Raw genomic sequence first — 27,500 nt, 5'->3', positions numbered from 1 at the left:
GCAGTGTCTCGGGGGTTGCCAGATCCTGGGCTAACTTCTGTGTACAGTCAGTGTACGTTTACCCTCCTTGTTCTGTGTGTGCCAGAGGGAAGGGGGGGTGAGTGGGGGGGGGGGGGGGGGGCACATTGATTTAGGGCACACACTGTTTAAAAGGGGGCAGATTCAACACACACACACAGACACACAAAATAACCCGACCTACAAGCTGTCTTGTGAGCTGCGTCATCGAGCACTTGGTGCCGCGCTGTATGAGCTTGTAGATCTGCTATTTTTCTTTTTTTATATATATTTTTTTATTATCCCACATTTTGTAACCCATTTTTCACCCCTATGTGTCAATTATCTAATGTGCCTCTGCTATTTTTCTATACTTAAAAGCGTAACATAATGCTTTAAAACACCAAAAGGGGGTTCCTGCCCAGAATTGGATAAAAAAGGACCTAAAAGAGTCTTATACACGTCTTGAGGCACACCCCCCCCCCCCCCCCGCGTGGTTTTATTTGAGAGGGATCCTTATATTAGCATCCTAAGTGTTATAAAACACGTCAGGCGGCACACAGTGATATCTTAGGTTTGACACACGGTGTGTCAGAGAGAATGCCAAGCCGTGCAGGCTGACAGACGATGCGATGCGAGGGGGGGGGGGGGTTGGGGGGGGGGGGAGGACAGAGAGCTATCAGTTCACACGCAGGAGTGGCTTATATAGCGTTATCAATCAGGTGGCGCTCCACCGCCGGACTCATTTAACCCATTATCGACCTGAGATCACATTCTAAAAAGGTCTTCTATACATTCTGACAGTTTTCTGTTTCTATGTGTCAGTCGTTTTTCTAAAACAGCAGACCTATAAGCTCGTAGCGTGCCACTCTGGGGGGGGGGGCGGGTCCCTGGAACAACATATGTTGAGATGGGGACCATAGACCAAATACAGATAATAATTCTAGGCGTCCTTCACATGAAATAGTTTGAGAACTTTATTTTTTGTGAACTTTTAGGATTTAGAAGCCTTTTTTTTTTTAATCGTCCTCACTCCTCAGGTCTAAATGGGTTAATGTGCCGCCGTGTTTGTCCAAAAAACAAATACTTAGCGTAATTAGCCGCGGACGAGCAACGGCACAATCAATTATGCCTTTTGTCGCTTTGATTAGTCCCTTTCATGTCAACCGCTGCTGAATAGCCTGTGAAAAGGGCACCTCTCTCTCTCTCTCTCTCTCTCTCTCTGTCTTTCCCTCTCCTTTCCTCCCCAAGGTATCTCCATCGAGCATCCAGTCCACTCCAGACTCTGTAACTCTAAGCGTGTACAAAATGTAATGGTTACACGCTCAGAGTAAAATAAAATAAAAAGATTTTTAACGTGTAGATTAGGGTCCTAGAGATATTTTTTTTTAAAGGGTATCAAATTGAGGTGTGTGACCTTATTCATCAAAATGGAGAGCATTGGCATTACAAAGGTTGCCCCACATCTCTCAGGTCTGATAGCTCTTTTCAGGGAGACATCTCTCTCTCTCTCTCTCTCTCTCTCTCTCTCCAGCCTCTCTCTGCATGTTATCTTTCCCCATAGGCCTCCTCATGCAGCTGCATGTTATCTTCCCCCATAGGCCTCCTCATGCAGCCTCTCTCTGCATGTTATCTTCCCCCATAAGCCTCCTCATGCAGCCTCTCTGTGGGCCAGAGGACCTGAGAACAGATTCTACAACATTCTATACAGTGTTCCCATATTGTGGTGTTGCTAGTTCTATACTACTTTTATATAAAATAAAGTACCGGTACTTCCTCCTCCGCCAGCCAGCCAGCCCAGCGCTGCAGGTTCTTATCGGTTCCTTTACCTTCAGCTCATTCAGGGCTTGGACTGGCTCTGAGGTGAGCATCACCAGATATCTTATTCATCCCTTTCTCCCCGTTCGTTCAACCCATCATATTCTGTTGACACGGCATTCGGCGGAGATTTCCCTATATGCCCGCCGCTCGCCATCCGTCTTCATCCGACAGCACAGAGTGTGAGTTCACGTACTGTATATGGGCAGTATGGAATATGATTCATTGCTCAGCCTCTCCTCCGGGTGATAAATGTGTGCAGCTAAGGGGATCCAGCCCCGTCTTCTAATGGCGTAACCCCCATTCATTAACCCATTCTGACCTGAGATCAGATGTCTTCTACATCCTGACAGTTTTCTGAAAAAGCTATGTCTCTATGTCAGTCGTTCTTCGATTTTTCTAAAATAGCAGATCTACAAGCTCATAGCGCGCCACTCGGTGGCGCGCTATGAGCTTGTAGATCTGCTATTTTTCAAAAGCTAAAGCATAACATGATGCTAACACCTAAAAGGGGTCCCCGCCCAAAATGGGTTAAGGAAAAATGATTGTGGGTCGGTCGGGGGATTGGAGGGAAGGGGAGGGTGGGGTGGGGGGGCGGGGTTTTCGTGGACGGGTCGGTACTGACACAGGTGAATAAACGGCCAGATGATTAACGATGACATCGTCGCTTCGTGTTGACGCGGCGAGCCGAGAGAGCTCGACACGAGTAGCGGTACGCACGCACACACACACACACACACACACACGCACACACAGAGATAACCACCTTGAAGGTATAGGCTTGTGAGTTATGACCGCCATTATGGAACTAACTGACCCTCTGACTTTGTGACTGACCACCGCTCAGCGCAGGGGAAGGTGGTGACAGTTACAGAGACTGGGTGACTGACCACCGCTTATCACAGTCACAGAGCCTGGGGGAGGACTGTTTCGGAGAAGTAAAGCACATTTTTATTTTTTTTAAACCTACTGTCCCTATTCGGGGGTTAAATGTTCGCATAAATCTATCGATCTAATATTGGTGGATTTTGTTAGTCCATTGAGGCCAATAAGGAGTGTCTGCTTCACCCGGCTGATGGCTGCTCAGACACTTATGATAAGCCCTCAGTGGAGAGTACTTCTAGGTGTTAGAACTGAAGAGTCTTGCTCTGGGACAATAAGCGCAGATTCACACTATGGTCCCGGGTGTGCACTCGGGATCACTTGGACCAGATGTTGTGGTACAGTGTGAATGCTGCGTATACCGTCCCCCGGAGTGGATCACCCAACTGTTCCCGGGACCACATTGGAGGTATTGTCTCGGGACCGATTGAAGTGTACTCTGATACGGATCGATGCTATGTGAGAGCATCGAGTGCAGTTGACTGAAGGGTACTCCGGAAGAATCAAGGCCTTTGGGAAGGGAATCATGGCCTGCTCATGGGGAGCAGCTGTGTTCTGGAACAGCTTGAATCAAATGGACTCTTAATAATAATAGCTCAGTTTTATATAGTGCTTTTTTAAGTACCCAAGGTGCTTTACATAAAACACTGCAGGGAACACACTTTAATTCAAGAAAACAAGAAAAACAAAGCAAAGCAAGTAAAAATATCAGTGCTAGGTTAAAAACATAAAAGGCTAAGCAAGGGATGGATATGAATGGGGAGGGGGGACATCTTAACCAGAAAGCTATCTTGAAGAGGTGGGTTTTGAGTGAGGTTTTGAAGGAGAGGAGGAGGAGGGAGGGAGGAAGGCAACTCTGAGATGATCGGGGGGAGTGCATTCCACATCTTCAAAAAAGTGTTTTAAAGATTTTTTTGAATAATTATTTTTGCGTTTGTGGTTCAGGAGGAGATCAGTCCCCTGGAGAACGCCATGGAGACCATGCAGCTGACCACGGAGAAGATCAGCACCATCGTCCAGAGGCACCTGAACGACCCCAACCTGCCCATCAACCCTCTGTCCATGCTGCTCAACGGCATCGTGGACCCCGCCGTCATGGGCGGCTTCGCCAACTACGAGAAGGTGAGCGACCTGAGCTCCATTCTACAAAATGTCTTCTAAAATCCTGACAGTTTTCTGAAAAACCTCATGTTTCTGTGTCGATGGTGTTGTTCACGACAAGGAACCCAAAAATGATCTGTAAATATGTTGTTCCAGGGACCACCTCCCAGAGGCAAAGATTTGAGTTGAAAACGTTCCCTCTGAAAGAATAATATATTCAAAGATTTGCACCACATTTACGCGATTTTTTAAAAATAGCAGACATACAAGCTCGTAGCGCGGCACTCAGTGCCGTGCTATGAGTGCCGCGCTAAAGCATAACATAATGAATGAATGAATGAGTTTATTTCGAACATTATTTGAAATTAAATACATTAAAACAAAACTGAAACAAAAAGAAAATACTCCAACAATGTCCGAAAAGGAGTAGGGTGAAGTATAAAACTTATACCCCCTTTTGCTTTTACCCATATAACTTAAAAATATATATACATGTATACACACATATATTTACAACAACCCAATTCATCGTTGCTTAAAGGAAGACATGAAAATAGAGCAAAAAATAACAGAAATAAAATCAATAGAACTGGTAAAACCGGTACTTTAACTAAACAAAACAAAACAACATCCAAAGGCTGGATTGCCACAAAGGTGCTAGGACAGACAACCAGAGTTGTGTTGACTCAATGCGTCAACACCGCCCCTCCTCGTCCAAGTAAACCTCCCAAATATAATCATTTTATATGACCTCCTAAAGTGGTTAATGTTAGGGCTGAGTTGCACCTCCTTAAACTCCACAAACTGAGATGCACATACTCTTCGGTTTTAACACAGTGTACTTTGAAATTAAGTTCTCGTCTTAAATTATAACCCCCTTTTCTATCACTGAACATTTTTTGTACAATATTTTTCCTTGCTCTAAACATAATTAGTGCAGTCTTGTATTCAACAAGGCCCATTAACTTCATGATATGTGATTGTAAGAATAGTGTATTAGTGTGATCCAGATATCCTGCCTTGTTAACTGTTCTGATTGCTTTTCTTTGCAGGATGCATAGTGGGTTTTAGATTACTTTTATAGGTGTTAATGCTTAAAACATCAAACGGGTTAATCTGTCCAGGACGGGACGGGAGCCCCTTTTTTATCATGAAATTGTGTCGCAAATCTTTGAATATATATTCTTTCAGAGCGAACGTTTTTAACTCAAATATTTGCTTCTTCCAACAACCCTGGAACAACATACTGTATATGTGCACGTGCAGAAAGTGTGTTCATACATGACACCGATTATAGATCAGAGGAGAATATTGAATGAGATTCTGTTCTATTAATTAAGACTTTTATTCACGAGTTGCCCGAGTTAATTAATTTTAGAACACTTTCCCTGCGATGTGAGAGTTCCCTGAGTTATGTTTTCATTGTTTAATCCACGTTTTTAATCATTGAATCATTTATTAATTAATCATTTAATCATCATACGGTCAATTCCACCGGACAGAATGGGATATAAGACGCGTTTTGACAACGTCATCGCAAAAAAAACGTCCGTCGCGCCGGCGTGCAAAGGGTTCTGGGAAATGGAGTCCCATTGTTTACAATGGAGAGTCTGCCGGAGGAACAAGCCGTACTTTTATACAATATACAACAAGCGAATACACCGTTTTTTAAAGAGGATTTTCATGACAAGCAACTCAGCGGTCGGTGCAGTGGCTGTTCAGAGGTAACTTTAATCATATAGGCTGCAGTCTAGCCTGAGAGACGGCCGTAAATTGTCTGCATTAAAGCTGTTAAATTATAGAATAGAATGGAACATTTTCACCTTTCAACGGGAACAGAAGATGCAAGGTCCACACATTACAGTACATATATCTGTTCTCCGTTAAAATAAATACACAGAAATTGTCTATAAGGCTTTTTCAGGCTATTTGGTGTTAAATCTGCCCACCTCAGCAAGTTCACAAAATGTCAAACACCGCCAGACAGACAGTCCGCTTTATGTTTTCGGCCCGCACGTTTCGCCAGGTTCTCTCTCTCGTTCACGGCTCGTTGCGAAGCTTTCAAAGCAACCTCCTCCTCCTCCTCCTCTTCCTCCTCCTCCTCTTCCTCCTGGAAACTTCATGCATATTCCATGAGCTCCGAGCATGGCACCGTGCCATGCTCGGGGTTATCGGGGCCCGATAACAACATATTTTTTCATCATCATCGTCACATTGTTTGCCTTCTAAATGTCATATAGGGTATTATAGGCCATTATTTCATTTTGAAAAGCCTTGTACTGTACATGTATACCGTGTTCTGCCTAATTTATGCCTTCTCGCACGACGACGGCGTCGCACCGATCCGGAAATAGACGTCGCATCCGCCACGTGCTGTGAGCTTGTGAATCGGCTACGTCCGCCTGCGCAACAAAGTTATAAATCTGGCTTTATCCCATTCTGGGCGGGAACCCCTTTTTGGTGTTTTAACTAAGCATTATGTTATACTTTATAGCTATTGAAAAATAGCAGATCTACAAGCTTGTAGAGCGCCACTCGGTGGCGCGCTACAAGCTTTGTAGATCTGCTATTTTAGAAAAATCGTGAAAATGCGGCACAAATCTTTGAATATATATTCTTTCAGAGCGAACGTCTTTCTTTATTTTGACGTCAGGCCAAAATGGGTTATTAATATCCTCGGTACAGCTTCGATCCTCTAGGTTTTTATTTCCTCCCTCCCAGTGGTTTATGGGTTAGGCGTCGCGCGCGGCATAGCGCCACAGGCAGCTCATCTGTGAGAGGAATTACACTCTCTTACCTCTCGTGTGTTTGTGCCACCTATAAAACATGGAGTCATACAGTAGGCGGGCGGTCGGTTGGTTTGCCATTATGTATCAGTGTTTTGGAACGATTTCATGTCTTATGGAGATGAACCGAGACGGAGGAAGTGTGTGCGTTTGTGTGACACTCTCTCTCTCTCTCTCTCTCTCTCTCTCTCTCTCTCTCTCTCTCTCTCCCTCTCCCCTACAGGCCTTCTTCAATGACAAGTACATGCAAGATCACCCAGAAGACCTGGACAAGATCGACAAGCTGAAGGACCTCATCGCCTGGCAGGTGAGACTGGTGCATTGGACGACAGTCTTGCGCGCCTGTGTGCGTGCGTGCGTGTGTGCCTGCGTGCCTGCGTGCGTGTAATATGATCTGTATGCTGTACAGTATATACACCTGCTGAAGAGTGTAAATTACTTTTCGCGTCTCCTATGTGGTCGCATTATAGTCTGAAAAGGTGTGTGTGAGAGTGAGTGAGAGTGTGTGGATATACATTACATTTCTGGGTGTCAAGTGGTTTTCCCAAGTCCCATTTTCTCTGTGAGCGTGCGTGCGTGAGTATGTGTGTACAATATGAGCTATATATATATATACAGTACACCTGGGCCATGCTCAGTAGTGTAAATTACTTTTCACGGTCGTATGTGACTATGTGTGGTGGCATTTAGGAGTGAAAAGGTGTCTCACCTTCACTTAAAGCGCAGCAGGCGAAGAAAGGCTTGAAGCTCTCTGTGCACGACGCGTCACAGACGGAACGCTCTCACAGGAGAGGTGTGTGGGGGGGGGGGGGGGGCTGGGGGGGGACTCGCTCCCTGAAGGGGGCTGGGGGGAGGGGGGGGGGGGGGGCTGGGGGGGACTCTCGCTCCCTCAGGAAAAGAAAAGCAAGCCGCTAACTGTAACTAAACGGAGCGGGGGGAAATCTGTGTCAAAAAGTTCAGCGGGTATACAATCGTGTGTGCGTGTGCGTGTGTGTGTGTGTGTGTGTGCGTGTGTGCGTGTGTGTGTGTGTGGAGTGGAAGGTTGCTGAAGCAAGCATAGAGAGAGAACGAGAGTAGATGAAGGTTTTGCGTGCGCTGCACCCCCCTTTCCCCACACACACACACACACACACACACACACAGTCACACACACGCACACACACACGTACACACACACACACACAACCCCCGCAGGGCTGGGAGGAGGAAGTGCATGCACAGCAAGACAAGAGGCAGTGCATGGTGGTAAAAGTACTTACATTTTTTATATACCGGTAGGTATCAATAATATACTAGTACAATATAACAGTACAAATGTGTAGGCGTCAAGAAGATATACTTCTAATTAAGTAACTACTATAAGCCAAATATATATATATATTACCTAAAGTAATTGGCAGGGGAGAAAAAAAAAGCTCAATGCTTGTACTTTAGTACCGTACTTTTTTAAATGTCTGTAACTCTGTATTCAAGGAGAAGTACGGAGTTATATAAGTTTACATAATTACTGTTAGGTTTAAGTAATGTACTGGAGTAAATGTACTTTCGTTACGCGCACACCCGTACGCCTGATTTAGTATACAGAATACAGAATATTTGAGTATATGCGCAATACCGACTTGCGAGTATAATATCAGGGGCATATAAACGAGTAAGACGCGCAAACGCGGGAAGCGAACGCATATTATAACCATATAAGGAGTCCCCAAAGCAGCTATACGTCCAAATATGAGGTGTGTGAGTGTGTTGCATCAATCACAAACAAATCACTCGGCTCCATATATGGGCACAAAAGCGGGACAGACGGACACACAGACAGACACACAGACAGACACACAGACAGACAGACACACAGACACACAGACAGACAGACAGACATGATCTGCTAGGTCTCATAGTTAGTGCTCACCGCGTTCGCAATGAACAAACACACCACACAACACCATGCGGTTCTTTCTGACTTCCACCCTGGCTCTTGGGTCAACGATCTGGTTTACAGTTTAGGCATTTAGCAGAGTAAGCAAGAACAAGACATGGTACTACTGTACATCAAATAATAATAATAGTGCGTATACGCTAAGAACAGTGGAATGTCTATATAATGAAATTATGCGTATACATACACTATAGAGTGCTATGTCTACAAAAATGCTATCTAATTTACATAAGTTGAGCCTTTGCATAATGCCTGTAAGGTCATCGAGGCTAGGGCAAGTGCTATACGGGCTAAGGTGGAGTCTGAAGAGGTGGGTTTTCAGACTACGGCGGAAGATTGGGAGTGAGTCTGCAGTTATGATTGTGATTATGATGGAAAGTGCAAAAGCCAGAAGGGAGAGGAGTTTGGGACGTGCGGAGCATTGTCCCCGGGCGTTTTTAGTGGATGTATACTTCCAGTTTCCCTGCGTTGGCTGATCTGAGATCTGCACGGTGGAAGGTTTGTAGCGTCCGATCAGACTGGCAAGATATGGAGGTGGTTCTATCCTCTCGGTCTGAGGTCCTTGGTTTCCTATCCTGGGGAATTGGAATCCATCCACTGTACGAATAATAAGATCTTCTTCTGTCGTATGTATTAGACCTTCAGCTCCGTTGCAGCAAGCCAGTCCAGTGTGTCATTGTCTAGGTCAATTAACCCACGATCACCATTCGGTGGCCGGTATATATGGGGCAGCTGGTCAGCACGTGTTCCACAGTCTGTAATGGATCCCCACAATTACAGTGGGCACTGTCTGTGAGACTCCATTTCTGCATGGCTGCAGTAAAACGTCAGACACCCGTCCTCACTCCTCAGGCGGTTGAGGGTTGTCCACTCCTTGCGGGGCAGGTGCTGGTTGAGGGTTGTCCACTCCTTGCGGGGCAGGTGCTGGTGGAGGGTTGTCCACTCCTTGCGCGGGGCAGGTGCTGGTTGAGGGTTGTCCACTCCTTGCGGGGCAGGTTCTGGTTGAGGGTTGTCCACTCCTTGCGGGGCAGGTGCTGGTTGAGGGTTGTCCACTCCTTGCGGGGCAGGTGCTGGTGGAGGGTTGTCCACTCCTTGCGCGGGGCAGGTGCTGGTTGAGGGTTGTCCACTCCTTGCGGGGGGCAGGTGCTGGTTGAGGGTTGTCCACTCCTTGCGGGGCAGGTGCTGGTTGAGGGTTGTCCACTCCTTGCGGGGGGCAGGTGCTGGTTGAGGGTTGTCCACTCCTTGCGGGGGGCAGGTGCTGGTTGAGGGTTGTCCACTCCTTGCGGGGCAGGTGCTGGTGGAGGGTTGTCCACTCCTTGCGCGGGGCAGGTGCTGGTTGAGGGTTGTCCACTCCTTGCGGGGGGCAGGTGCTGGTTGAGGGTTGTCCACTCCTTGCGGGGGGCAGGTGCTGGTTGAGGGTTGTCCACTCCTTGCGGGGGGCAGGTGCTGGTTGAGGGTTGTCCACTCCTTGCGGGGGGCAGGTGATGGTTGAGGGTTGTCCACTCCTTGCGGGGGGCAGGTGCTGGTTGAGGGTTGTCCACTCCTTGCGGGGCAGGTGCTGGTTGAGGGTTGTCCACTCCTTGCGGGGCAGGTGCTGGTTGAGGGTTGTCCACTCCTTGCGGGGGGCAGGTGCTGGTTGAGGGTTGTCCACTCCTTGCGGGGCAGGTGCTGGCCAGGAACATAATGTGGGATCCTGGATGTAGTGGTGAAGCCTGGATGGTTCTGCTGCCTTCCACTGGTCCCTCCATCTGGCCTTCACCCAGGAAGCCTTGGAGGTGTCGGCTGGTGTTGTGTGGAGGAGCAGTTCCTGGGCCTGTGTGGCAAAAGGGCCGTCGGGACTTGAGACGCACGCGTGCGCTGAATAATATCAACTACTTGTAATGTTGTTTCCAACTAACCATCCCCACAATGAGAGCACAAATTACACAATGTGTGCCCACTGCCCGCTCTGCACTCCAGGATAATCATCAGTATTACACGAGAGGACGTGTTTTTCATGCCTTATGTTCGGTTTCTATGGTTATGAACAACACAAATGGCTTCGGATACACACGGGAGCTCCTTCAGTTTCAGTCTCCACAGAAAGGAGAAATTAATTTAACCCATTCTGGGTGGGAACCCCTTTTGGTGTTAGCATTATGTTATGCTTTAGCTATTGAAAAATAGCAGATCTACAAGCTCATGGTGGCGCGCTACGAGCTTGTAGGTCTGCTATTTTTTAAAAATCAAAGAACGGCTGACATAGAAACAGAAGCTTTTTCAGAAAACTGTCAGGATGTAGAAGACATTTTTAGAATCTGATCTCAGGTTAGAATGGAATGGGATAATTTTGGTTTGGAGGAGGGAGTAGCTTTTTGTTTTCGGCTGTTAACCCATTCTGAACGGGAACCCATTTTGGTGTTGGCATCATGTTATGCTTTAGCTATTGAAAAATAGCAGATCTACAAGCTCATATCGCGCCACCGAGTGGCGCGCTACGAGCTTGTAGGTCTGCTATTTTTGAAAAATCAAAGAACGACTGACATTTTTAGAATCTGATCTCAGGTCAGAATAGGTTGATCAGACCAGTGTGTGTCCAGTGGAAACCTCGTAATGGAATCTGATCTCAGGTCAGAATGGGTTAATAAATAGGTCATCTTGGCACTCTGTCGTGGTCTCCTGGTGATCTCATCTGATTATGAATAATAATAATCTCTCCCTGCCAAGTGCTTGTTTTGAGCCTCCTGCAGCCTCGCGTTGCAGAAACGTACGCGTCTCATTTCCTCGCGGCCTTGTGTCTTTTTTACACCGTGGCGCACACAGCCATTTCCTTGCCATGTTTGTTAGGTTGGTATTATATTTGTTGTTTGGTATGGTGTATCATAATAATTATGATACCATATGATGATATGATTGGTTGGGTAGGTTATTGTCGGCCAGCAAATGTTAGAAATTTGCCAGGGTGGCATATGATATCGGACACATCCGTCACATGACTATAGAGATCATGCTCCTACAGATCAAAATCTGTAGGAGTAATATTCCGTAGGAGTAAGACATGTGCAACAAAAAAAAAGCCTCCTGGTGGCGCTACAACAGGCCCACGTGGAAATATAATTTGCACTACATTTTACTAGGGTCTTCAAATACAGTACTTTTCTACCAGATGGACGGCAATTGACCTTTTTTTTTTACTTTTGGAATATAATATTGGAGAAACCGTGAAAACCACTGCCCTATAGCACCTCAACTATCCCTATGAACCGCTGAGCTGCTGTATAGCACCTCCACTATCCCTATGAACCACTGAGCTGCTGTATAGCACCTCAACTATCTCCTATGAACCACTGAGCTGCTGTATAGCACCTCAACTATCCCACAGAACCACTGAGCTGCTGTATAGCACCACAACATTCCCACAGAACCACTGAGCTGCTGTATAGCACCACAACATTCCCACAGAACCACTGAGCTGCTGTATAGCACCACAACATTCCCACAGAACCACTGAGCTGCTGTATAGCACCACAACTATCCCTATGAACCACTGAGCTGCTGTATAGCACCACAACTATCCCTATGAACCACTGAGCTGCTGTATAGCACCACAACTATCCCTATGAACCACTGAGCTGCTGTATAGCACCACAACATTCCCTATGAACCACTGAGCTGCTGTATAGCACCTCAACTATCCCTATGAACCACTGAGCTGCTGTATAGCACCACAACATTCCCACAGAACCACTGAGCTGCTGTATAGCACCACAACATTCCCTATGAACCTCTGAGCTGCTGTATAGCACCACAACATTCCCACAGAACCACTGAGCTGCTGTATAGCACCACAACTATCCCTATGAACCACTGAGCTGCTGTATAGCACCACAACTATCCCTATGAACCACTGAGCTGCTGTATAGCACCACAACATTCCCACAGAACCACTGAGCTGCTGTATAGCACCACAACATTCCCTATGAACCACTGAGCTGCTGTATAGCACCACAACATTCCCTATGAACCACTGAGCTGCTGTATAGCACCACAACATTCCCACTGAACCACTGAGCTGCTGTATAGCACCACAACATTCCCTATGAACCTCTGAGCTGCTGTATAGCACCACAACATTCCCTATGAACCACTGAGCTGCTGTATAGCACCACAACATTCCCACAGAACCTCTGAGCTGCTGTATAGCACCACAACATTCCCACAGAACCTCTGAGCTGCTGTATAGCACCTCAACATTCCCTATGAACCACTGAGCTGCTGTATAGCACCACAACATTCCCACAGAACCTCTGAGCTGCTGTATAGCACCACAACATTCCCACAGAACCTCTGAGCTGCTGTATAGCACCACAACATTCCCTATGAACCACTGAGCTGCTGTATAGCACCACAACATTCCCTATGAACCACTGAGCTGCTGTATAGCACCACAACTATCCCTATGAACCACTGAGCTGCTGTATAGCACCACAACATTCCCACAGAACCTCTGAGCTGCTGTATAGCACCACAACATTCCCACAGAACCTCTGAGCTGCTGTATAGCACCACAACATTCCCACAGAACCTCTGAGCTGCTGTATAGCACCACAACATTCCCACAGATCCACTGAGCTGCTGTATAGCACCACAACATTCCCTATGAACCACTGAGCTGCTGTATAGCACCACAACATTCCCTATGAACCACTGAGCTGCTGTATAGCACCTCAACATTCCCACAGAACCTCTGAGCTGCTGTATAGCACCACAACATTCCCACAGAACCACTGAGCTGCTGTATAGCACCACAACATTCCCACAGAACCACTGAGCTGCTGTATAGCACCTCAACATTCCCACAGAACCACTGAGCTGCTGTATAGCACCTCAACTATCCCACAGATCCACTGAGCTGCTGTATAGCACCTCAACATTCCCACAGAACCACTGAGCTGCTGTATAGCACCACAACATTCCCACAGAACCACTGAGCTGCTGTATAGCACCACAACATTCCCACAGAACCACTGAGCTGCTGTATAGCACCTCAACATTCCCACAGAACCACTGAGCTGCTGTATAGCACCTCAACTATCCCACAGAACCACTGAGCTGCTGTATAGCACCTCAACATTCCCTATGAACCACTGAGCTGCTGTATAGCACCTCAACATTCCCACAGAACCACTGAGCTGCTGTATAGCACCACAACATTCCCACAGAACCACTGAAGAGAAGATGCACAGTTTTCTGTGTGCGTATTCTCGATAACAGGCTTGATAAGCCCAAAGCTTATTGATACCGGGTGCTCGATAAGCTTCTTATTGCGTTTTTTTCGGGGAATCGGATTTCGAGCGCCGTCTCTAATTATGGGATGTTTGAGACGGATACAAATGCGATACTTAGAAGGCTGCTTTCTTAATGCAGATGACTCTCATGAAAGAATATTAACGTTGTATTTATTTTAGTATTAAATAAGGGTTAAAGGGGCTTTAGATTCCGATAGCAATCATTGCTTGTGTGTGTGTGTGTGTGTGTGTGTGTGTGTGTGTGTGTGTGTGTGTGTGTGTGTGTGTGTGTGTGTGTGTGTGTGTGTGTGTGTGTGTGTGTGTGTGTGTGTGTGTGTGTGTGTGTGTGTGTGTGTGTGTGTGTGTGTGTGTGTGTGTGTGTTCAGTAACCATGCAGGGTCTTCCCATATCTCTCCGGTTCTTTAATACAAAAAGTTTCTTTGAAAACAGTATAAAATAGTCATTATTACAGAGTTAAGAGAATAACAAAGTAAAACGGATAAAAATAAGAGCAATAAAAGCACAGTGCAGCACAACAAAGGATCCCAAAAATCAGCTGCAAACCGAAAAGTATTCAGCTTTGATTCAACCCATTTTTGGGCGGGAACCCCTTTTGGTGTTTTAAACATTATGTTATAATGTAGCTATTGAAAAATAGCTCATAGCGCATAGAGCTTGTAGGTCTGCTATTTTCTTTTATTGTGAAAATGGGGCTCAAATGTTTTTAATATATTCTTTCAGAGCGAGTTTTTAACTCAAGTCTTTGCTACTGGGAACATATTTTCAGATGGGGGTCGGCGGCCGATGTCATATATATATATTTGGGGTCCTTGACATGTTTGAGAACCACTGACATAGATGGTTGTTCAGAAAACTGATAGCATTTCCAAGGCATTTTTTTAAATTTCGACGTCAGGCCTAAATGGGTTAAAAGAACAGAGTTGCAGTTTTTTCTTTGTTCCAGAAACGCAACGCTGCACGCTTATAGTCGTGATTCTGGCAGTGGTGGAAAAAGCACTCAAATGTTTTACTTTAAGTAAAAGTATCAATACTGTAAATATAGAAATACGTAAAAACAAGTCAAATTAAAAAATGTACTTAAAAGTGCCAAAAGTACTCATTGTGCAGCATGTCCCATTTCAAATCACGTCTTTTGAAAATTGCGGAAGGTTTCCTTTGTTGTTGGAGTTGTTAAGTATCTGCACCTTAAACTCATTGGGCTGTATTTTGCGTGTCTTAAGTACCAGGTCTTATTACCTAACTTGAGTAAACTAAAGACCTGGAGGCGTGATCAATGCCATTTGGCTATTCTGAGTGGCCAAATAGCATTGATCACGCCTCCAGGTCTTTAGTTTACTCAAGTTAGGTAATAAGACCTGGTACTTAAGACACGCAAAATACAGCCCATTGAGTTGAGCGGGCCTTTCCTCTGTTGTATGTACCGTATGTACACCCACGTTTTCTCCCTATACTCCAAATCTCTTTAGGGATAAATAACTTATCTATTTTCCGTTGAATATTCACCTATTTTGGCAGAATGGTACGCCCGCAGGATAGGTTTCATTTAGTTAAGAAAGATTCCGTTCTGCATCAGAGAGGGAGTGGTGGTGAATGAAATGTCACACTGCCTTTCTTAAACAGATCTGAATGACCCCAAACCATTGGTAGTAATTAGGAGGCTATATTCTCTTTGTAATTTGCTCGAGGATCTCCGTCGAACTTTACAACGTTATTTTACAACGGCTTCCAAGTGAAAAAGACTTGAAAGGGTTCCTTTCTTGGCAGAAGTGTGACGGGGTTTCTGAGGAGGAATGTCTTCTTTCTCATTCTGTTGAGTGAGTGTTTAAAAAAAAGAAAAACGTAACCAAGCCAAGACGCTGTTTCCTCCGGCACAAAGGGAATGATTAAAACTGTCATTTGGCTCCGACCCCCACGCCACACACACGCACGCACACACACACAGACACACACACACACACACACGCACAGACACGCGTCCACGCACAGACACGCGTCCACGCACACACGCACACACTAGTGAGGACTTATTTTTATTCTATTCCTAAACCGAAACTAGACGATTTACAAGCTCACAAGCTTGTAAATTTACAAGCTCACAAGCTTGTAAATTGTCTATTTTCGGCAAATCTGGTTGGTCAGAACACCAACCCTTAAACCTAAACCTAATATCACAATGTGACTATTATTCAAAAGATTTGTATACATGTACTACAATCACATTTTGATACCAATAGCCTACTTCTGTACTTTTACTCAAGTACGTAAGTATTTTTAATTCCGGACTTTTACTTGTAACAGAGCATTGCTACATTGCAGTATCGATACTTTTACCTATATGTAAAGCATCCGAGTACTTCTTCCGCCACTTTATTTGGCCCTCATAAGTATAGTAACACAAGTACACACGTGCACGCATGTGCGCACGCACATCTTTAAAGTGATGACTAAACCAGAGATGTTCTGATGTGAGAAAGGCATATCAGAAGAATGTTCTGATGTGAGAAAGGCATATCAGAAGAATGTTCTGATGTGAGAAAGGCATATCAGAAGCTGTCTCTCCTGCTGCCAGAGACGCCAGGGCTTGTTTATACCTGTCATCCCAAATGTGTCAGAAGGAGACAAATGAAGGCAAAAAGACTCCCAGTCCAATCAACAGAAACTAAACGCACGTCGCACCCCCCCCCCAACACACCCAATGAACTCATCTGATAATGAGGTAGGGGAATCAGGTAATGAGCTGTGACAATAATATCTCTGGCACATGATGCGGTTCGTCGTCGTGTGTCTGCGCTGTAGTGTGTAAACCCGGCCTGGGCGACGGCCAGTTTATTTGTATAGCAGCAGAGGGTCTTCAACCTATGGGTCCGTGACCCATAGGGGGTCCTCAGAGTTACTTCATGACACAATTACTGTGCCAAACACATTATATATGTGGTGACCAGCTGCACCAAATACAGACCATGCACCGAATGGTGGTGATTGTGGCTTAATTGACGGTCCTAGACGATGATAGAAAGACATACACACACTCGATCATGATTGGAGGAAGGCCCCTCTCATCCTGATTGGATGAAGGCTTTGCCACCCAAAGCCCAAACCGAAACTAGGGTTTTTTTCACCCTGGGAGGAACTCCTTATATGATCAGCACACTTCATAGTAGGGAGGATTATCCAAAAAATAAGTGATACAGTATTTTAATTTAGTGAAATCACTGAATATACCTTTAAATACATTTTTAAAAAGAAAACTATGCAGCGGAAAAGACGGAAACGTCTTTAGGTTTGATTTAGAAGTACTTAATAATTGCGAGGTTGTTTTTCTCCAGTGGAGTTTGTTCCGGTTAATGTCTGATTAGATAATTAATGTTTCCCAACAACCTGCGGAGAGGATGAGTGCACACGGTCTGGTTATGGAGTCAGTCATAAATGGAAGCAGACAGTCGGTAACAATAGAGACCCTTTTCTCTCCCCCCCCACAGTGGCCGTTGTGACGGGTAAACACCGACTCCTGGAGGCCATGATAACATTCATTTGAGGTGTTACCGTGTGCCGTCTCAATGCTGGCTCCCAAATGAAACAGACCCCTATTTAACCCATTCTGGACGGGAATCCCTTTTGGTGTTTTTAAAAGCATTACTGTTATACTTTAGCTGTTGAAAAACAGCAGATCTACAAACTCGTAGAGCTTGTAGAGCTGCTATTTTTTGAAAGATCATGAAAATGTGGCGCAAATCTTTGAATATATATATTATTTTTAACTCAAATCTTTGCTTCTGTAACAACATATTTTCAGACGGGGATCCCGCAGTCAAATACAGATCATTCTGGGGGTCCTTGACATAGAAAAAGGTTGAGCACCACACTGACATAGAAACATTTTCAGAAAACTGTTCAGAGGTCTAAATGAGTTAATGGTTTTACCTTTCAAGCTGCTTATTTTATTATTTATTATTTTCAAATTCGATTGCAGGATCTTGAGATGTAGCACAGCATTCTCGATGGGGTCCTCGGGCACAACGACACAGAAACAATGACAAGAAACAGATCGCACAACAATTAACAGTAACATCCATGAAAGATACTATCTTATCTCTCACTCCATCCCAGGCCTTTCTACTGTCTGTTAAACATGGACCAAAAGAATACAGTACAATTATACAAAACAACAGTGAAATATATAAAACGAGTCAAAAGCAAGGACAAGTAGATACATATGAGCGAATCAAACAAAGACATTTTGAGAACAGGAAATTAAATAATTGATCATTCTAATTGAAGTATGCAAGTATGTCAAGATGCTCTGCTGTAAAAAAAAATAAAATAAAGAAAAGGATAAAGGGTCCATTCATTCCTGCCCTTTGTGGTTCAAAGTTCCTGTTGCGGTGCGGTAGTGGAGGTACACGTTGAGTGAATAATGGAACGTACTGTATTTGGTTCTGAGATGTAGTGGAGTAAACTTCAGGTCAAAGAGGACGAAATGCTCATGTTTCCACTTCTCTGCTGACGGATCTGTTCCGCCACGCGCAACCGTTGGATGTTTGTGTGTGTGTGTGCGTGTGCGTGTGCATGTGTGTGCGTGTGCACGTTTGTGTGTGTGTGTGTGTGTGCGTGTGCATGTGTGTGCGTGTGCATGCAAGTGGAAATGTCAGCATGTCATCCTCTTTGACCTGAAGTGTGAGCTCTGTGACCTTTCTCATCTTTTGGACGTGTAACAAGTACTGAAGCTCAACCTCTTTCTCTAAATGATTTAAAGAATTATGCCAGTGTTTTATGTCCAAGCGCTGGTTAAGAAAGCTCCCATAGCCCGAGAGGTGTAGTGAGTCGGTTGCCGAACAGAAGTTCACCCTCAAAGGATCTGTCCAAATCAACATGGCGCTGCACTAGACACGTGGAAGACGGATATCACAGTAAATGATTTAGTTATTTTGTGTTGTCAGGCGATGGCAGCGGCGTCTCGTCTGCCTCATTACAGCAGAGCTCTCTTGTGTCTAATTAGATGAAATTAACTTTGGCCCGAGGAAGGAGAAGAGGGGGAAATCTCTCCTCTCACCCTCCTCGACCCACGCATTCCACTTAACAACCCCAACTTTTCACTGCTGGGGAATAAACCGCACGGGAACGACAATCCAGAGTGTTGTATACATGCCATTTGTATGTATGCAGTACTAGAGCGGTGCCCCGTTGGGCACTGGCCTACTTGGAACGATGCAAGTTGGAAATGCATGCCCCACCCAAATATTATCTCTGTGTCCCTTTTATGCCCATCTATGGAGTTCTTTGTCAGGCATGCCCAAATATGGAGTCTATGCAGACGTCAGAATGATGTCAGATGCACCAAGTCTCCGTCTGTGTGTACTGTTGTAATCCACATAACTCGAGAACTGTTCTCCCCACTCCCGACATGCGCATTCCACACCCCCACAGGGGGGCAGTGTTCCACACCCCCACAGGGAGTGCAGTGCCCGGTGTCGAGTCAGTCGGACCTTGTCGAATCTTGCTATTATCTCTGAATCTACGGCCGGCGCTGTCCATGTGGTTCTGATCAGAACGCAGATGTTCTGGCCTCATTTCTGACTTAACCAAAAGCATCTCGTTATGAATATTAACACTTCTAAAGAGAGATGACACTTGACAGCGTGATGTAGTAATGGAACATTAGGCTATACCTCCCGGTTTTGGGGAGAAATGGAAGGCGGGGCTTTTCAGAGTAAAATCTGCCTCATCTGCTTGGCACTCTATAGCGCCTTTATTCTGACAAACTCAGCATTATACGTGTTAATACCACAACGTGTGTGCAGGTGTCCCCTCAGTCAGTCAGTCAGCCAGTCAGTCAGTCAGTCAGTCAGCCAGTCAGTCAGCCAGTCAGTCAGTCAGTCAGTCAGTCAGTCAGTCAGTCAGTCAGCCAGCCAGTCAGTCAGTCAGTCAGTCAGTCAGTCAGTTAGCCAGTCAGTCAGCCAGTCAGTCAGCCAGTCAGTCAGTCAGTCAGTCAGTCAGTCAGCCAGCCAGTCAGTCAGTCAGTCAGTCAGTCAGTCAGCCAGACAGTCAGTCAGTCAGTCAGTCAGTCAGTCAGTCACCTTGCACACACAGTTCTGTTGCCATGCCACCACAGCGTTATATCATCCTCGTCTCTATAAAAAGACGTGGGTATCCTGGGAGATGTGCATCTTGCCACCAGATTTCACTCACTGATACTCTCTCCTCTCTGTCTGTCTGTCTGTCTCTGCCCACATCCTCTCTCTCTCTCTCTCTCTCTCTCTCTCTCTCTCCTCTCTCTCTCTGTAGTTGTTTTTTTCTCTCATTCGAACCGTCTTATTCTCCCTGTTTTACCTCTCTTCACCCACATCTTCCCACTCCATTCCCTCCCACATCTTCCTCCCCACTCCCACTCCATTCCCTCCCACATCTTCCTCCCCACTCCCACTTCATTCCCTCCCACATCTTCCTCCCCACTCCCACTTCATTCCCTCCCACATCTTCCTCCCCACTCCCACTCCATTCCCTCCCACATCTTCCTCCCCACACCCACTCCATTCCCTCCCACATCTTCCTCCCAACTCCCACTCCATTCCCTCCCACATCTTCCCTCTCTCCTAGCCTTGCACCCATATCTCTCTAAATCTGGGGAGCCCCCCTCCCTCCCTCAGTCCTCCCCTCCCGCCCACCCATTCATTCTAAGAGGTCCCTGTGGTGATGACTAAGTGAATATCGAAGGGGAGATCCTCACAGTGTAGTGTGCACTTGTGGAAATGTGCGCGTGCGTGTTTGGATGCTTAAAACCTGGACCTTTTGTATTCCTAGAGTTTCGGGCCTCTAGTAATACAAACCTTTGGTCACACCTAGAGTTCTCGCACCGCAGATCCGACCAGTATGTCTTGAGTGCCCATCATAGCCATATAAGGAGAGTTCAGTTCATCTTCTACACTACAGAGCCTTCTATTGGTGAATATAGTGACAGAACCTGAACCAGAGATTTAAGGAATGCACTGGAGTCTCTGAGCGCCTGTCACTATGTGGAGTTAAATGAACCATGATGTGACTGACTGGTGTGCTGTTGTTGGGGGTTTTTGTTTCTCAGTGGTTGTCTTTACAGTCTGACACTGTTGTTTCTATTGCAGACGATTCCACACAGTACATTTAGACATTAAACTGAGGGCTTAAACTCACCTCTTGTGTTTAATTATTTTGTCAAATAATAGGTAGGGGTTTTAGTTTTGAAACGGTTGCAGCTGGTTGCATCAGGTCTAACTACTGGTGCTGCTGCTGGCATCGCTGTGGAGGAGAGGAGAGGAGAGGAGAGGAGAGGAGAGGAGAGGAGAGGAGAGGAGAGGAGAGGAGAGGAGAGGAGAGGAGAGGAGAGGAGAGGAGAGGAGAGGACCCTGGGAAAGATGGGCGCAATGGGGGGCCGGACTCTGGGGGAGTTTATGCTCGAGATGAGCGCAAAAAATATACTTTTTCTCTCTTTGTACTTACCTTCATCTTGTTTTGGTGGTTGAGACGAGCAGAGTTGGATAATGATGAAATGTTTAAACAAAGCAAAACAAAAAGAACAGAGAGAGTGAGAGCCATTTTTGTAAGAATCAAGAAGGGTTTATTTGTCAGTAACTCGTACAGGTACAATATGCAATGGATAATGAATGGCTAGGAGGTGGTCATTGTTGATGAATAAATCACCAACTAGGGTGATTATGCCACCTCCGCTCCGCATCTCCGCACCTAGCCATTCATAATCCCGCTTATTACACGGCTACTTAATGAATTAATAAACTAATTTACTCAAACGTATAACAACAAATCGAAGTGGCCGTCCGCCCAGCAGAGCAACCGAGCGCAACACTAGTCGAGAATGTTTTTTTAACATATTTTCAGATGGGGGTCGGCGGCGAATTACATATCATTTTGGGTGGTTCCTTGACATGAAATACTTTGAAAACCACTGATGTGGAAACATTAGGTTTTTCAGAAAACTGTCATGATTTAGAAGACATTTTGTAGAATCTGGTGTCAGTCCTAAAATGGGTTATTATTGAATTCAGTCGGACCAGAATGAAGGGATGAAACGCATCCCCACCGGCCATAAAGAAATATTGTTGGATATTGTTTGATACTCTCTGACTCTGGTGAGGGCAGGGAATCAGGGATAGCCCAAAGCATTCTGATGAGATCTAACAAGGCATGATGGAACCTCATGCAAAGGACTCATTCTCACTGCAACACCTTTTTTCCCACAGTTTTTTATTAAAAAATAAAATAAAATACACACACACACACACACACACACACACACACACACACACACACACACACACCGAACCACTCTAGGTTACAGAAGTACTGTGTTGTTTAACTCGCCGTATATTTCCCAGCGTTCTCTCTCTCTCTCTCTCTCTCTCTCTCTCTCTCACTGGGACTCAACTGGTAACCTAAAAGGCGTGAATTAAGTCCCGTCCCCCTTCCCCTCCCCTCCCCTTCTAATGCAGTCTATTCTTTTTGTTTTGGGCTTTTTTACTTATTCATGGGAGTAAAAAGCGTTGAGGCGTCTTCTTGCCTCTCTCTCTAACGCCCCGCCGGCACAATATCTCTCACTTACGGTACGGCTGCCGCTGCCTTGCAGAGCTGTATGCAATAAGCACCAAGTTACTGTATCACCACAACACTTGTGTTTGCTGCATGCAGTGAGCAGTGGTGTAAAGTACCAATAAGTACAATTTTGAGGTATTTCTTGTTACTTTACTGGAGTATTGCAGTACTAAAATTGCAGTATTTTACTGACTTCACTAGCCTACATCTCAGAGGCCAATATTTCGGTACGCTTTACAATATTTCGGGGGCATATTTAGAATGAGCATGTTGAATCTAGTTTGCATTTAATGAGGATTTAGTTGACACAATGAAATAAAATGGCGATAGTATTCAGTGTGGGGCAGACGGCCTGTCACAGTACAGATCTGGGAGACCATGGTCAAAACTAAGCTACTGCAGTAGCTTTGTTGTTGCAAGGAAAGCGGTAAAATGAGACTTCTGTGGTTGTTTTCGTCTCAGATTTAGTCGGACGAGGGACACAGTATAACTCTATGGGGACACAAAAGCGACACAAAAGCAGGACCCGGAAGTATCTCTGGAGGGGGCGCTTATACGTCACAGCTGAAATACCGAATACCAGACGGCCTTTACTTGCACATGTCTGCATTCATTGTAGTATCACTACTTTGCCATAAGTATAAGATAAAATAAAAAGTCTTGAATACTTCGGCTGTGGCTCAGGAGGTAGAGCAGGTCGTCCAATGATCCCTGGGTCGGCGGTTCGAATCCCGGCTCCTCCTGTCCACATGTCTTAAGTGTCCTTGGGCAAGACACTGAACCCTACATTGCCTCCAATGAGTTGGTCGGTGTGATTGGTGGTGTGTGAATGTGGGAAGTGAGGACGCTGGCGTCGACTGTTCGCAGCTTCACCTCCCAATGTATGATTGAATGAACCATTGTAAAGCGCTTTGAGCACTTGGAAAAGAGCTATAAAAATGCAATTCATTGTAGTATCACTACTTTTCAGTATAAAATAAAATAGAAAGTCTTGAATACTTCTTCCTCCACTGAAGACTTATTACTGTTCTGTAGCACAACTAGAAGAAACCGGGGGAAGAATTGAACCCTGTGTTGCTGTTTTATTTATTTTTTTATACCAGTTTTAGCTCCCTTCGCTCTCCTCCCTCACGCTTTCTCTCCCTCCGACTGCTTCTCCTCGTGAGCTTGTCGATGTTTGATCTTTGATCTGTTCGGCACGACAAAGGATGTCGAGCTTAAGATATAAGTGCACTAAAAACAGCCCCGGGGGTATAGTTACCACGGTAACATGACACTCACACACACACACACACACACACACACACACACACACACACACACACACACACACACACACTCCACACACAATGATTCCCAAACTTTTTTCTTCCCCCTCTGAGCCCTCCGTTCTTGAGAACATTACAGGCAGCGTATAATATGACAGCAAGTTGTGACTTTGTGCAAAAAATGTCAGTCTTAAAAACCTGCTGGAGAAACAAAACGCCTGTCTAATGACAGTCCCCCCTTCTCTCCTCTGCTCCACCCACAGATCCCGTACCTGGCCGACGGGGTTCGCATCCACGGGGAGAAGGTGACGGAGGCCCTGAGGCCCTTCCACGACCGCCTGGAGGCGTGCTTCAAGCAGCTCCGCGAGAAGGTGGAGAAACAGTACGGGGCCAAGACCCTGGTGAGTGTTGAACCCTGCAGGCATGTTGAGGACATGTGAGACATGTTGAGTATATGAAATGTTGGAGTATAGGGTCCCCCGCAGCATGTAGAAACTGCATGCCGGATGCTCACGAAATGCTTTTTCAGCTTCACTTTGAAACATAGATGAACATGAATAGAAATATTGGCTAAAACCATTATATTATTTTGATATCAGTTTCGATATTGCCGATACAGAAAGGTTGACCGATTAATCGTGCATACCATGTTTTCAGTGGTATGTGTGAAAAGGTTGGTTGGTTAGTTAGTTAGTTACGTAGTTGCAGTTATCATCTGCAAAATGCATGTTTTGTCTACTTGTAAAAGTAGACAAGTGCCGTAAGTGTATTCTCCTTCCGTTTTCTAACCACTTTCAACCTGGTGTCCCTATTTTGCCATCGCCAATATTTATTTATTTATAGTCAGATCTGCAAGCTCACAATGCGTTGCTTGCCATGCTTTGTGTGAGCTTGTAGATCGGCTATTTCAGCCTCGTACGACGGAATGTGAGCGGAGCAGGGCTTGAAGCGGTTTTAAAAGGCTTCTGTTTCTCTGTTTCAAAATGCACGCACACGACACAAAGTGCAAGGCGGCGTTGCCAGCAATTACGAATTTATACAATGGAGGCGTTTAGCGGCTGCCCCGAGGAAGGAGATAAAACACACACAAAGGTCTTGCCTTTTTGATTAATGCTATCGTCCCTGATCTCTCATGAGGACCTCTCGCTGAACGCTGTGTTTGTTTTTCTACGCGCGCTAACTGCTTGCTAATCCCTCCAACTGGAGTTAGGTGGTGGAGTCACACACACACACACACACACACACACACACACACAAACACACACCAGGGTTTAGCTGGTGAGCGATGTGGCGTTGTGTTTTGGTGTTTTAAGCATTATGTTCTACTTTTAGCTATTGAAAAATAGCAGATCTACAAGCTCATAGCGTGGCACCGAGTGCCGCGCTACGAGCTTGTAGATCTATTTTTGAAAAATCATCATATAAATGTAGCGCAAATCTTTCCGAGCGAACGTTTTAAACTCAACCCTTCCTTTTTCTTCTGGGGGGGTCCCTGGAACAACATATTTTCTGATGGGGATCGGCGGCCAATTAAATATCATTTTTGAAATGAAATATTGAGCACCACTGATATAGAAACATACAGTAGGTATTTCAGAAACTTTTTTAATGTCGACGTCGGATCTAAATGGGTTAAATCAGTAGTGGTGGAAGAAGTAGTTCTGATCATTTTTTACTTATCCAGTAAAAGCAGCAGTAGAAAATAACACCATAGAAACATACTCTTGTTACAAGAAAGGCCTAGATTCCATGTTTGACCTGATTAAAGCACAAAGAGATTGGCATCAAACTAGACTTAAAGTACCAAAACCTACGCACGCAGAATGTCCCATTTCACCATTTCAAATCCTTTCAAAGATTTCTTTTTTTAAATGTGTCGAGCTACGCTGTGACCTGGAAGAACCTTCACTAAAAACGCTCCACACGTCCCAAACTCTTCTCCCTTCTGGCTCCAGAACTATAAACGCACTTCCCATTACAATCAATCTTAATGGTTTAAGAGCAGAGGGCTAGATGAAGAACTTCCACGCTGTCAGGTGGAAACCTTGTATGTCCAAAACCTTTCCTTTTTTTATTGATATGTACTGTATATATATTTTTACATTTAAAATGACTGAAAATAGCTTGTAGATCTGCTTTTGTGGGACACTCTTGTATGGTGAAGAAGTATGGAAGGGAATTAATTTAAGAAAATCTAAATTGTTGAAATATCGATATACGAGGTTTCGGTCTCGACGACAGCCACGATACGGACTTAACCCATTCTGGGCGGGAACCCCTTTTGGTGTTAGCATTATGTTATGCTTTAGCTATTGAAAAATAGCAGACCTACAAGCTCATAGCGCGCCACCGAGTGGCGCGCTACGAGCTTGTAGGTCTGCTATTTTTTGAAAAATCGAAGAACGACTGACATAGAAACATAGCTTTTTCAGAATCTGATCTCAGGTCTAAATGGGTTAGTTGTTGCTCAGCCGAGCTTTCCTCTCCACCTCGCCCAAGGTGAGGAAGGCCCTCGCAGCTCGCATTAGAGCGAAAAGGGGCCGTGACCTTTTCAGAAAAGCGAGGAAAAGCCAAGCACTTATCTGGCCCATGATATAAATGGCTGTGCTATCAGATCTCTCTTTTTCCCCTCGTTTTATAAAACCACTTTCAGTGCACAGAGGTTTTGGCTTGTCGGTCGGGGGGCTTTGTTCATGTCAGTCTTTAAGTACTGTCAGATTCATTACTTTAAAGATGATATGGTATTTTAGGCATTTTCTGCTTCATCTGGACCGGAGAGAATGAATGTAGACCAAGAGAGAGAGAGAGAGAAAGAGAGAGAGAGACACAGGGACGCTGAGGTCAGAGAGAGGGTAGACGTGCGCAAAATCAGATTTGGTTACGTAGGTAGGTACTGTATAGGTAGGTAGGTACTGTAGGTAGGTAGATAACTAGCTAGGTAACTAGCTAGGTAGGTAGGTTCATAGGTAGGTAGGTAGGTTCAGGTTGTTAGGTTCGTATAGGGAGGTAGGTATGTAGGTAGGTAGGTAGGTAATTATAGGTACTAGGTAGGTAGGTTAGGTTTGTAGGTAGGTAGGTAGTAGGTAGGTTGTTAGGTTCGTATAGGTAGGTAGGGAGGTAGGTAATTATAGGTACTAGGTAGGTAGGTTAGGTTTGTAGGTAGGTAGGTAGTAGGTAGGTAGGTAGTAGGTAGGTAGGTTGTTAGGTTCGTAGCTAGGTAGGTAGTAGGTAGGTAGGTAGTAGGTAGGTAGGTTGTTAGGTTCGTATAGATAGGGAGGTAGGTAGGTAGTGTTGCGCAGGCCGACCTGTACTGCAGGATATTTTAACTTTACTGGCAGGGCGGGCTGAAGCGGGTTAAATAATGTATACTGTGATTTTTTTTGCCACAAGGCCTGGGAGGAAATGTGCGCAGCCTACCGGATTGTTGTGTTGCTGACTGTGCTGGTTGATATCTCTTCCTTTCACAATGAATCCCCAAACAACGCACACGCTCCCAACACGCGTGCATGAGCACACCCCGCAGGCACGTAGCGGTAGCTGTTCTAAACCTTTTCCCTGTGCGTCCTTGAACAGTGACTTGTGTTTCATGTCTACTTAAGTCATCATGAATGGTTCGTAAATGGTTGGGACATCTTGCCTCATCATCCTTGTGTTCTGACGACACTCCAGAGCGAGCGAAACCTTTTACAACCACCAGCAGTCCAGCACATATGCCTTTGTTTCAGCGCACGCGAGTGCCTGTGTGTGTGTGTATGAGGGGAGGTAAGGTGAAGCTGAGACGTGGAGATTTAAAAACAGGGCTAAAGCAGTATAAAAGGTATATAGGTAGGTAGGTAGGTAGGTAGGT

The 27,500-nt window shown here is 45.4% G+C and overlaps 1 protein-coding gene across 1 annotated transcript in view; it reads left to right on the top strand.

The window, feature by feature from the left end:
• Positions 1–27,500, top strand: part of dock1 (dedicator of cytokinesis 1) — a 458,484-nt gene that overhangs the window by 418,525 nt on the left and 12,459 nt on the right. Inside the window, 3 exon segments of the mRNA XM_080789704.1 lie at positions 3,643–3,819; positions 6,808–6,891; positions 23,917–24,054. Coding sequence (XP_080645830.1) covers positions 3,643–3,819; positions 6,808–6,891; positions 23,917–24,054 — 399 coding nt within the window.

Source organism: Protomyctophum bolini, assembly GCF_963924005.1.
Source record: "Protomyctophum bolini genome assembly, chromosome: 18".
In the NCBI taxonomy this organism is placed as follows: Eukaryota; Metazoa; Chordata; class Actinopteri; order Myctophiformes; family Myctophidae; genus Protomyctophum; species Protomyctophum bolini.
This window is presented reverse-complemented; position numbering and strand designations above follow the sequence as displayed.